This window comes from Perca fluviatilis, chromosome 8, assembly GCF_010015445.1.
Source record: "Perca fluviatilis chromosome 8, GENO_Pfluv_1.0, whole genome shotgun sequence".
In the NCBI taxonomy this organism is placed as follows: domain Eukaryota; kingdom Metazoa; phylum Chordata; class Actinopteri; order Perciformes; family Percidae; genus Perca; species Perca fluviatilis.
The window spans coordinates 6,784,621-6,798,118 of record NC_053119.1 but is presented as its reverse complement, the minus strand read 5'-3'; the positions used below and the strand labels follow the sequence as shown (position 1 = coordinate 6,798,118).

General features: G+C 44.3%; 1 protein-coding gene across 1 annotated transcript in view; it reads left to right on the top strand.

The window, feature by feature from the left end:
• Window positions 1-1,731: 1,731 nt before the first annotated feature.
• Window positions 1,732-13,498, top strand: part of grm8b (glutamate receptor, metabotropic 8b) — a 158,656-nt gene continuing 146,889 nt past the window's right edge. Inside the window, exons 1-2 of the mRNA XM_039809785.1 lie at window positions 1,732-1,876; window positions 7,265-8,072. Coding sequence (XP_039665719.1) covers window positions 7,530-8,072 — 543 coding nt within the window. The 5' untranslated portion in view covers window positions 1,732-1,876; window positions 7,265-7,529. The remainder of the gene's footprint in view (window positions 1,877-7,264; window positions 8,073-13,498) is intronic.

The window sequence follows — 13,498 nt, the reverse complement described above, 5'->3', positions numbered from 1 at the left end:
GTAAACAAATTAATAAACCCAAAAGGCTGATAACTATTGTCCATGCATATTGTAAAGTGCGTGTTCAAATAAGCCATTTGGGTTCTCTGCCTCTCCCTGCTCTGTACTTTTGTCATGTGCTTTATTTGTCATTTTAAATTGTGCAAAATAAAAACGAATCTAAAATTATAACCGTGAAATGGCTACATATGTGGAAACAAGTTTATCTTCTCTTCTCTTCTGAACAAGTGCAGCAGGCAGGGGCGGATCTACCGGGGTGGCATAGGGTGGCAAATGCCACCCTAAAAGAAAGCCTCGCCACCCCAGTTGGCAGCAACGAATTAAAAGTTACGGCCAATTTGACCATTTACGAGCGCGAATCTCCAAAGTCCGACTGCAGTCAGTCAAAAACTGTTTGCTTTCCCCTCTCACACATCTGCCTCTCGTCACCTGTGCCGTACCTTAATGCCTTCCCTGTGATAATGCCCCTTACATACTTCTATCATACGTCTATCTCCTATTAAGTGAGATCACTATTGTATGGTCGCCTCAAATGCAAGACACTGATTGCATGAGATGAAGTTTGTCTGTATGAGTTTGTAAATGGCAGCCTGTGCCCTTTTGTAGTGTGTACATACTATTTCTCATCGAACTGTGATAACTGATTCAATTCAGTATATATGCACATCTGCCATATCGTGAGCTTAGAATTATAAGGTTCTATCTCCACTTTTGGTCGAAATTGAGTTTTTGACATAATCTGATCCATTAGGTGTTTATTAATGCCTGTGTGGTGTTATTTTTGTAAAACAAATATTTTGTTAGTTATTAATAGTAGATTATACTACATAACAGTTTTGCCAGCTGGGATGTAAACACTTTGATGCTCAATATCTCAGAACTACCCTAAACGGAGATAGAACCTTATAATTCTAAGCTCACGATATGTTGCCACCCCTCAAAAATTCCTGCCCCCCTCTCACCACCCCATAAATATTTGTTCTAGATCCGCCCCTGGCAGCAGGTGTTTGGGTGTAGTTGCGGTGTGGCTCCGCAGGGGGGCGCCCTGCCTCCACCTCTGTCGCTTCGCCTCTCACGCGGCTGCACGATGGAGCTCGTTAACTTCATCTGTTACCGCACGAGCCGGTTTGGTCCTACGCACTCTTTTCTCCATCAGGACCGGGGTCATGTTAGCCCGTCCCGTCCCCCTCCCCTCCCCTTTAAGCCTCCGTTCTCAGGGCTGAGAGCAGCAGTGTGAGCGGGGGGGGACACTTGATGCGACCCTCGGACTCCCATCAGTCTGGACCCGGACCCTGGCGGGTGTGACATGAGAGCCTCCCCGTGTTTCCTGTGACGCAGGACAGCCGCGCCGCACCGCGCACTTCGAAGAGAGCTGCGAGAAAGCGAGACAGAAGCGCGGACTTGTGGAACCGCTGGACCCCGACGTGGAGAGGTCTCTCCAGTCCGACACGCTGATCTGAGAGCGACCGGTGCTGTCTGCTGGGAGCAGAGGAACCCGGGCTCCGGAGCGGGAAAGGGGGGCGGGGGGAGTCGAACCGACACCAGTCCTGCAGGTGATCCGGGGCGTCACAAACCTGCTCGTTTAGAGGAATTTAACCGCCTCTCTCGTTCAGCATCAAGATCAGGAGCAGCTGTGCTCTGTCACTGCGGTTACAGAAGAAACAAAAAGTGGATTTGGATTTCGTTTTTCTTTTTTCTCTTTTTTGTTTTGGGGGCGGGTTGTTGTGGGGCAGCTGCGAGGGAGATCGAGACCCCCGCGGAGGAATTTAGATGAAAGTGTTTTGTGTGATGTGACAAACAGCTGGAGACAGAAAACCATTTGTCTGACCTGTGACACCGAGAGAGGAAACACCTGCTCCTGCTGCGGAGAGGAAAGGTATCTGGACACATCATTTAAACAGAATGTAGCCTACAGGATATAGCCCAATAAATCAATCAATCAATCAACCAATCAGTGTTCAATTAAAGAGGATGCCTGCAGATCGTTAAAATATTAATCCGTGTTATTCTTGGTGTCTTGGGATGGGACCATGTTGGAGATATGAGCTCTCACTGCGACATCCTCCAGATTGTTGTTGTAAATCCACCTATACAATCAATCAATCAATCGATCAATCAGTAATGTGCCGATCAGTAGCAAATTGGTCACTCGTTGCTGTGTGTGTTTCCTCTGGTTTCAGATCAGATTCATTGTTTGATATCAGCTGACTCGGCTGGAATGCAACTTGAGCTCCTGCTGATTTGTTCGTGCGCACTTATGCGGGTGGATCTGTAAATGTGGAGGGTGTGCGCGAGGCATAGATTACAGCTGTGTTTGCCACAGTGATTGTGTGTGTATGTGTGTGTGTGTGTGTGTTTGTGTGTGTGTTCTTGTTTAACTATATTCGTGGGGTCCAAAAACTGGGAGTCCAGTATACTTGTGGGGTCCACACAGCTTTGTGGGGCCAAAATGCTGGTCCCCACAAGTTTAAAGGGCTGTTTGAGGGTTAAGACTTGGTTTTAGGATTAGGGATAGAATTAGGTTAAGGTTAGGGTGAGGGTTAAGGTTAGGCATTTAGTTGTGATGGTTAGGGTGAGGGTAAGGGTTAAGGTTAGGCATTTAGTTGTGATGGTTAGGTGAGGGTAAGGGTTAAGGTTAGGCATTTAGTTGTGATGGTTAGGGTAAGGGGCTAGGGAATGCATTATGTCAATGACGGGTCCCCACAAAGATAGTGAAACGCTGTGTGTGTGTGTGTGTGTGTGTGTGTGTGTGTGTGTGTGTGTGTGTGTGTGTGAGATTATATTTAAGAGAGAGAGAGGGAGAGAGAAAGATGTGTAGACTATTAAAAGAAGCTCAGATAGAAAGAAACTCACAATTTAACCATCTGTTTAAATACACTACATGGCCAAAAGTATGTGGACCCCAGCCTTGTGTAGTCCTCCAAACACAGATTTGTTGATGTATTTCTTTGGCTCCAGTTAGTTCCAGAAGTCAGGGAGAAGGATGGGTCACCAGCACACCAAACTTTAAAAAAAAAAAAAAAAAAAACCCCCAACATAAAACCTCCAATATGAGATATAAGATAGCTGTTTGTTTCCAACAGTCAACTTTGCTTTCTTTTTAAGCATCATCTAGTTTTTGTCCCCAGGGTCCCTTAGCTCAGTCATTCCCAACCAGGGGTACTTCTGCAGTTGCCAGGGGGTACGCGGAGACAGATTTAAGTGTAGCTCAACTCATTTGGAAAAATATAGAATTTATGATTTGATCACAAGAATATATTGAGATATTAACATTAAGTCAACGAACCACCTCAGCTTGGCTCCTTTCAACAGAAAGAAGCAGCGGCTCTACTCCGACCGAATGTTCCTGTAATGTGTTTATATTCAACAAGTTTGCGAGAGACAAGTAATGCTTTTTTCGGGGTCTACTTGAATCAGAAACATCGCAGTGATACGCCATCAGCGGAGTCTTGTGATAGGTTGACTTGCTCCATGTGAAAGGGTCTTTCATAAAACCGACGTAAGCCTGTATGTGCTTGTCCCTGCAATGTTACAGCTTTCATTTACAACACAGCGTTGTTCCCTGAAATGTTACCAGGTCTTGAGGTGGGAAATTGGCAGTACAGATTTTCCTAAATATGGATCCCTGATCCCCTGAGTTGTTTTTGTGCCTAAACCTACAGCCAAAACCTTAACCCTCCTGTTGTCTTTGGGTCAAATTTGACCCATTTTCAAAGTTTCCGCATCAGAAATTTGGGTCTCTTTTAACCAAATTGCCCCAAAAATAACATGGATGGTTACATACAACGCTCATCGCAGGTCAAATTTAAGATCAGTTCACTACTTTCATTGAATTTTGGGTGTTTTATTCCATTTTTATAGCACTTGAAAAAAAACTGTGAAATCTCTTGCTTTCTAAACAGTATCCTGACTAAACCGTGACAGTCTGTGATTAGCCACTAAATCGTAACTATTTGCCAAAATAGTTCATAATTTCATAATTTTTTAACTCAATGAGGTATAATTTCATATAAATGAGGTTTATTGATTATGAATTCCCAAAAAAGTGTAAAACTAGCGGTAATAAGTTGATGTTAGTGGTGAATCCGGTGGTAGTGAAAGCATCTAAAAAGGGATTTTTTTTTTTTTACCTGGGAGTACAACAAGTTGCATGGTCAACGGGAAGACAACACAAGGGTTAAAAAATGTGTTGTCACAATTTTGGGTTCAACATTTGGTGGTGGTGGGGGGGGGCTTGAGATCTCCAGCTACCTAGGGTGGTCGTTGGACATGTCTGCATGTGTTGAAAAAAGCGACAAAAACATCTAATCGGAAAATTGTAGAAAAAAGATAAAGCGGCAAAAACATTGAAAGGCGTTTTGGAAAAAACCCCAAAAATTTCAAAATAATTCCAAAGAAAGCGCCAAAAACTTCAGAAAAAGCCCAGTTTTGATTATTGAGGGGATTATAACCCCCCATCCCCACATTAATTAAACCTATGTTTGTTACAGTTTCAGGAGGTCGTTGACAAATGGTGCTGTCCTGCTTATCGGGGAGTCAGATCAGAAAGTGTTCTTGAGGCCGGGAACATTTTATTGTTTAATTTCGAGGACCTGATTTGAGGCCACTCAAAATGGCGCCAGTGCCCTGTGTTTATGTCATATTGTTACGATTAATGATGGGCTGATGATACTAAAGCTCCAAAGCTTGTAAAACGCACCGTTTCACTTTATTGTTTTCAAATTAAGAATACGACATGACGGATGACTTCGAAAGGTTCAAATCTAACTGGTGCTTCATTCAGTTGGACAGGTTTGGAAGTTTTTTCAGTTCCGGCCTCGGAGACTGGGCCCTGAGGTTTTGAGCACCGAGCCGGGCACCTCCCGACATATTGTTACAACAGGGGTGGGGGCGCACGGCCCATGTTGCAGTTATTGGCTAGCTACAGGACCGATTAAAGTGGGTATACGCCAATTCAAAATGTAACGCCACTTTTAAAATGGAGTGCTTTCATGAAATGTTGGCTGAGCAGGTCCGATAATATAAAAAGGGGTTGGAGCTGCTCTGACTGCAATCGGACACATATTCACTGGGGGCCGCATGGCCCACAAGAAGCATGAAGAGGGTACAGCCATGCTAACGACTCTGTGAGGCTGTACTTCGGCACAGTGTAGCTTTAAGCTAAATGCTAACATCAGCATGCTCACAATGACAATGTTAACATTAACAATAGCAACCATGTTCTTTACTGACCTTAGTTTAGCATGTTAATGATATTTCAGTCTGGACCAAAGTGGTGGATTGAGCTATAGCTAGCATGGCCAAAAACATGGCGATGTACACTAAAACAACATTTTCACCTGATACCTAGTATTTGTCAATCTCCAACATACATTGTGGTTCATATGAAGTTAAAACAAATGAGCCCACAGTGAACCTGCATTTATTTTACTGCAGCACTTCTGAACAACATTTTGGATTTAATAAATACCATGCAGACCTTTATTGCACACATCTATCACAAAAACTTAAAGCAGAAGGTATTTACACCTGTCTCTTAACTATGATCAACATTTGGAGTTCAAAACAATCTAACAATTTTAACAAGGATTCCAGGTGGTGGACCCCCCCCCCCTTCCTGATCACAGACAGTTGTTCTGTTCCACTCAAAGGGGTAAGCTTCGCTTCAGAACTCGAACCTCCTATGGCGCCATTTTGATGCTACAAAGGTATCACCTCCCGTTAGCATTCCATTGACTGCCATTCATTTTGATGTCACTTGACAGCGAATAACTTTACATCTGAAGCGTTTAAAGACTCTATTTGTCCGTTGTTTATTTCTAAAGAAACACGACAAATGTATAAAAGGCTCCATTACCTTGTACCTCACGTTATGGCTCCGTAGCAGACGCTTTTGTAAAAATAGGCTAACGATTGTGTCACATAGTAGAGGAATTACCGTATAGTACAGGAGAAGCTCGCAGGCAGTTTCGACTTACATGAGCTGTTTAGGTTTAATTACTAATGTTAACTAGCATGTTAGTTAGCAATAATTAGCCTGTGTCTGTTATCTCCTTACATATACCTACGCTCTCCGTCTCTGTAAGATTGGGAATGATTGAGATTTCTCTTGGCACAGCTACCAGAAGACTTACAACTTTCAGACAGGTTGCTCACGTCACATTTACGTTGTCTCTCTCAGTTGGAGGCTGCGCAGTAAAGCAAGAGATCACCGGAAAAGTGCTTCTAATATCCTTCACTGGTCTCCGTCCAGAGCAACGGGCTCTGTTGGTCCATTATATACTGTCTATGGTTCCACTTCCTGCTTGTCAGAGTATAAGAGGCCATCTTAAGTGTCTTGGTGGACGCCTCAATACATGGAGCCAGGAAACATAAACATAAAAAGAAATAGAATATCAGCTGTAATACCTGAACACTAGATGTTGCAGTTATGCAAGAGTGTTTGATAAAAAGTGTTAGCAAGCTAGCAAAGAACTTTAAACAAGTAGCTAAAGGCAATGAATACATGGTAGAAATTAAAAAAATAAAAAATAATGGATAAACAGTTGAAATATTCAGCGTCACCCAAGTAGTAGTAGTAGCACATTTGCTGACCAAACCAACCTAAATATTCACATTTTAATTGCATTTAAAAAAAATATCCACTTTTGTATAATGAAAAGTTATAGATTTAGAACACACATTGGGAATCGATGAAGGGGTAGATGAGGTCATCTGAAAGGGCTGTGGGGGGGACCTCAGACCAAAGAAGTTGGGAACCACTGGATTAAACAAGATACAACCGGTAGAACACTTTCAATAGAAACAAACCAAATTATGCCAAACTTCGTAATCATGTAAGAGAAAATATCCCGACAGTTGACATATGATACAATACATACTGGTTGTCAGTGACGGACTGGCCATCTGGAATTTGGGCACATGCCAGAAGGGCCGCCCCCCGTATGGACCCCTATGGGCCACTACTGTTAATTTGTCTTTGGTTGATTTTGATAAGTTAATTTATGCATGCAGCCACAAATATTCAAGATTGTAATACGGCGAGGTGTGTGGAAAGATTCACTCGGAAGGCAGAGTTCCTAATTTCCAAGCTAGGTTATTGACAAAAAAAATCTGTCACTGCTGGTCCTTCTGGTATGTGTGAATATGGGCGTGTAAAGTCGTGATTGGGCGAGTCTTCATCCCTGCAGTGCACCTGTGTCCAGACTCTCTGGTTTGATGATCACGTTTTGATGGTTTCCTCCTCTGTCTGACTCTCCAACAGGAAGAATGTGAAACTGGAACTGCTGAGACTCTGAAGCTCCGCCTCTTTCTCTGCAGACAGCTATGCCCGACACTGGAACCCGTACCGCAGGAAAACTCCGTGGTCAGCGTTCGTAGGTGGGACCGCCCGCTGTGGTTGACCCTGCCCTGGGTGACGGGGGATTCCATGGTCTGGCTCGCCCCACCCTCTGCACCGCCGGCGCCTGCCTGTTGATTCTGCGATCACATCCCTGCTACCTTTTCCCTGCAGCTCGACTTACCGGAAAATGGCGAGGGGTTCGAAGCCCCCGAGTGTCACGGGACACTGCGTCCTCTTTCTGCTGATGCTTAAGATCTCCTGGCTGCTAGGCTCAGCCGGCCAGAAGCCGGCCGTGTCGGCAGACTCCCAGCTGCCCCTGCAGGAGTACGGCCACTCCATCCGGCTGGATGGCGACATCATCCTGGGCGGCTTGTTCCCCGTGCACTCTCGCGGCGAGAGGGGCATCCCCTGCGGCGAGCTGAAGAAGGAGAAGGGCATCCACCGGCTGGAGGCCATGCTGTTCGCCATAGACCTCATCAACAAGGACCCGGAGCTGCTGCCCAACGTGACGCTCGGAGCGCGCATCCTGGACACGTGTTCACGAGACACCTACGCCCTGGAGCAGTCGCTCACCTTCGTCCAGGCGCTCATCGAGAGGGACGGCTCCGACGTCCGCTGCGCCAACGGAGAACCGCCTATCTTCGCCAAGCCGGATAAAGTGGTGGGCGTCATCGGCGCGTCGGCCAGCTCCGTGTCGATCATGGTGGCCAACATCCTGCGACTGTTCAAGGTAAGAGAATTGAGTTTGAATCGGTGTGCTGGCTTCTGTTCTGCAACGCGTTGTTCTGCAACATCTGAGAAACTAACGACTGCAAAAATACTTTTGTGGTTCTTTATGTCTCTGTTGTCTCTTTGATTTTTCTACTCTTGTTGGACCAGAGGAGTCGAAAAGTTCAAGGTTCAAGGTGTCTTTAGTAGTACCCAAGGGTAAAAAGTGTTGTGCAGACGGGAGATTTAAAGGTCTCATGGCATGAAAATTTCACTTTATGAGGTTTTTTAACATTAATATGCGTTTCCCCCAGCCTGCCTATGGTCCCCCAGTGGCTAGAAATGGTGATAGGTGTAAACCGAGCCCTGGGTATCCTGCTCTGCCTTTGAGAAAATGAAAGCTCAGATGGGCCGATCTGGAATCTTCCCTTTATGAAATCATAAGGGGAAAGGTTACCTCCACTTTCTCTGCTTTGCCCGCCCAGAGAATTTGGCCCACCCAGGAGAGAGAGAGAGACATCATGGCTTTCAAACGAGCAAAGTGGCAGCTGGTCAAGGCCACACCCCCACTCTCCTCCTTGCCCCCCCCCCTCTCCTCCTCAATAGCTACAGACACAGAAATGGCACATCCTAAGGAAAGCTCATTGTGGGGCTGGTTCTAGTGGCTGTAATTCTGCAACAAGGCTGAATTTCAGAGAAGAGACTTCAGATACAGTATTAGGGGACCACTAAGGTCTATATAAAAGAGACTTCAGATACAGTATTAGGGGACCACTAAGGTCTATATAAAAGAGACTTCAGATACAGTATTAGGGGACCACTAAGGTCTATATAAAAGAGACTTCAGATACAGTATTAGGGGACCACTAAGGCCTATATAAAAGAGACTTCAGATACAGTATTAGGGGACCACTAAGGTCTATATAAAAGAGACTTCAGATACAGTATTAGGGGACCACTAAGGCCTATATAAAAGAGACTTCAGATACAGTATTAGGGGACCACTAAGGTCTATATAAAAGAGACTTCAGATACAGTATTAGGGGACCACTAAGGTCTATATAAAAGAGACTTCAGATACAGTATTAGGGGACCACTAAGGTCTATTTAAAAGAGACTTCAGATACAGTATTAGGGGACCACTAAGGTCTATATAAAAGAGACTTCAGATACAGTATTAGGGGACCACTAAGGTCTATATAAAAGAGACTTCAGATACAGTATTAGGGGACCAATAAGGTCTATATAAAAGAGACTTCAGATACAGTATTAGGGGACCACTAAGGTCTATATAAAAGAGACTTCAGATACAGTATTAGGGGACCACTAAGGTCTATATAAAAGAGACTTCAGATACAGTATTAGGGGACCACTAAGGTCTATATAAAAGAGACTTCAGATACAGTATTAGGGGACCACTGAGGTCTATATTATAGCATCCAAAGAGCACCATGTCATGGGACCTTTAACATTCCAGGGTTAAAACAAGACATCACAGCAATACATTTTGAAAGGACTTTAAAAAAAATGCATTAAAACTAGTTTAATCACAGTATCACAATAGTTTCGACGAGCCTAAGAACACCTAAGAAAGTGCTTTCTCACACACTTTCTCGCACACACACACACACACACACACACACACACACACACACACACACACACACACACACACACACACACACACACACACACACACACACACACTAGGGTGACCAGACGTCCCGGTTTGACCAGGACAGTCCCGATTTACCCGGGACTGTCCCGATTTTGGGTTGCGTGTCCCGAGTCCCGACAAAAGCCTGTCGGGACACTAAAATGTCCCGGTTTACACCAACCACTATGAAATTGTCCCGGTTGTCAGCGATTACACAACCGACGTGGTCTTATTATAGCCCAATCATTAACTAAACCCATGTAGAAAGACTAATAAAGCGTCCAGCGTATGATTTTAACAATGTGTGTGTGTCAGTCTATCGTAGCTGGCGTCTGCCTAATCTGTGCAGCCAGCCTTACAGTGTATATTTGCAAACATTGTTGCTTCTTATCTGTCGCGTTTTAACCAGTCCCCTCCAGGATTTCGCTGCCTTTTTTTTTAGATTGTTGCGGCCCAAAATGCCTGATTTTGCGGGGAGCTGTCCTCAATTTAGGTCATCGTGTCGTCTCATCTCCGTTTTTTTTCCTGCATCCACCATGTGTGTTTGTGTGTGTGTGTGTGTGTTTGTGTGCGCGCGCTCGTCAGCCCCGCCCGCTGCAGAGAGCCGACAGGATTGAAACGGCAGCAGCTTCAGCGACTTTAGAGTGAAAAAACGTTCCAGCGTACATTGATGTTAAAATGTATGCAGGTTGGCAGGACGGTCTGAAATGTTTTGCACGGTCTTTCGCTGTACGTTTTGTTGGTAAATGGGAGATGTTCGAGTCGCACACGTCTCGTCTTCATATCACACTCGCTCGCTCACTCGCTCACTCACTCACTCACTCACTCACTCACTCACTCACTCACTCACTCACTCACTCACTCACTCAAAAGGCTTAAAGGTCCCATGGCATGCAAATTTCACTTAATGAGGTTTTTTAACATTAATATGCGTTCCCCCAGCCTGCCTATGGTCCCCAATTGGCTTGAAATGGTGATAGGTGTAAACCGAGCCCTGGGTATCCTGCTCTGCCTTTGAGAAAATGAAAGCTCAGATGGGCAGTTCTGGAATCTTGCTTGTTATGAGGTCATAAGGAGCAAGGTTACCTCCCCTTTCTCTGCTTTGCCCGCCCAGAGAATTTGGCCAACCCATGAGAGAGAGGCATCATGGCTTTCAAACGAGCAAAGTGGCAGTTGGTCAAGGCCACACCCCCACCCTCCACCTTGCCCCTCCCTCTCTCCTCCTCAATAACTACAGGCACAGAAATGGCACATCCTAAGGAAAGCTCATTGTGGGACTGGCTCTAGTGGCTGGAATTCTGCACCAAGGCTGAATTTCGGGAAAGAGACTTCCGATATAGTATTAGGGGACCACTAAGGTCTATAGAAAAGCATCTAAAGAGCACCATGTCATGGGACCTTTAAAGTGCCAAGCAAGGGTGAAGTTTTTTTACATAGCTTAGCAGCTGCAAACTGACCAGGTGATCAGGACAGTAGAGCCTAGAGTCGAAAAAGAAAACGAGAACCTGGAGGATTGAGCAGGTGAACTGGTATTACGTGTCTCCTCAAGGTTTTGTCACTAGCAGGGTTGATGCGTTGATAAATGCAGTAAAAAAAAAGTGCAACTCGTGCACTCTTCAGTAATGCGACTGACCCACTGAAACAGGACGAGAATCTGGCTGAAGAGCTTTTCAGACTCCAGATGGCGCACTCCTCACTCGGGGATTGTAATTAATGTAAAAACTCTGCTATCAACCACATCTGCTGTCTTCTTCAGCAGATGTGGTTGAAGAAAATGGCAGCTTTAACTAAAGACAGACAGGTGTGCTATTAACGTGAGCTGGTTGTTTTAACACTCTGGATAAATCTTGTGTCGAGTGGATTTAAATATCCTGAAGCCGTTTGAGAGCAAAAGAAGAGGCGACCAGGTTTTCTTTTGAGTGGATCTGAACGGCGTGTCTGCGGTTATTCGTGAGAAAGCACCGTGACCTTTTTCTCAGTTAACTTGTAGCTCAGAAAAGTTTGGACTTGTATTGGTTCCACGAACTTCCAAAACATGTTTGTCAGTAGAGCGCTGTTACACCGCCAGTGACTACGCATCTTTGAACTGTACTAAACTAAACGAACAATTCGAATCGGACTCGTGACGATCTTTACTAACCAAAGTTAGTGAGTAGGGCTGCACGATATGAGGAAAATATTTATTTTGACTGATATTGCGATATGATTCACGATATTGGAGGGAATTATCGTTTTTGTATCAGTCTCACTTTCATTGAAAATGATTAACATTGACAGAAATTAAAATGATTATAGTGTGATTTTTTTTATTTTTTTTTTGCGAGGATCTGTACCTAACAAAGATTTTTTTCTTTAGTCTGTAGGATACGATTTGTAGGCCGGGACGTCTCTGCAGCCCCATAATACTTCATTCAGAATGGTTAGACACATATTTTGCCCTTAACAAATATTGCGCCCCCATGCAATTTGGATATTGCACTAGTCCATATTGCGATTTTGATACATTTGCGATTAATTGTGCACCCCTATTAGTGGGTTGTTTTTTCTTTGTGTGTCATTTTTTTTGACATGACCTCATTTTTTTTTTTTTACAGGAAAATTTTAAAAGCAACAATTAAGTTACAATAAAACGGGCCTGGCTCAGTTTAAAAACTGGTTTACAGCAGGTTCCTGTTCTGCAGCAACATAGAACATCGAACACAACTTCAACACATCCACACAAAACATCATTATTGACCGATAAAAACTAAGTAAAACTGACCAGAGAAGGTCTGAAAATCAAAATAAAGACATTCTCTGGTCAGTTCAGGTGAAAACAAATAAATAAAAATATACAGTTACAATAGGGTGTCCTGATGTCCTCTTTTTGTGGATGCAGTCCCTGTTTTTGGTGGCCTGTCCCCTGCTTAAGCCAATCCCGCCTTTTAACTGTTTGTTAAAAACAGCCCGCAAGTATAAAATAATATTTTACATGGCAAGACAGATTGGGCAGCAGAGCCTATCGGTTTACATCTTAATCATGTTGTTCTTGTTGAAACCACAATTGCCTCTCTACTTTTTTTATTTCATAGATAATAACATTGGATATTTTAATGATATATTGACTGCCCAACTGGAAATGTCCTTGGGTTTCATTTCAGAAGTCTGTATATCTCAGTGGTTTGAGTCAAGAGTCCTTTGTGGGTTTGACTTGAGGGAGAACTGACAGGCAGCCCGAAAATGTCACTCAGTGGTGGAGGAAACATGTCTCTGGCTTTTCATCAGCTTCATCCTCCCCCTGAGCTGGATGCAGCATAGAAAGCCTTTTCACACGGGTGTTTGTCGTCGATGTAAACAAGTTGATCCCAGCTGTTGCCTTATCGTCTTTCGGCTCATGCAGACAAACTCTCTGGAGGCGGCATGTTTCGGTGTTGCTATGCACGGCAGAAAAACCAATTCCACTGCGTTAAATTAGCGATGATGAGCTCTATGATTCATGTGTATGTGTTAGAGCCCAGCCTGCGTAATGAGGACAGAAAAATGCCCAACACCATCACTTATCTAAAATTAGCTGGAGATGGGAGGAGGAGGAGGGGTGTTAACCAGATTTAGCTGATGCAGAGGTTTTCTCACCCTGCTGTCGCTCACCAGCGCTGTCACAACCTTTCAGCTGCAGCGGACACTCTGACAGGTAACAGGGACTGACTGCAGACTAGGTTTATAGTCGGTAACATGTTTTCCATAGGGCTGGGTTCCGAATTCATTCCCTTTCCTTTATTGTGTTATATATCTTTTTTTTGTGCACGTTATAG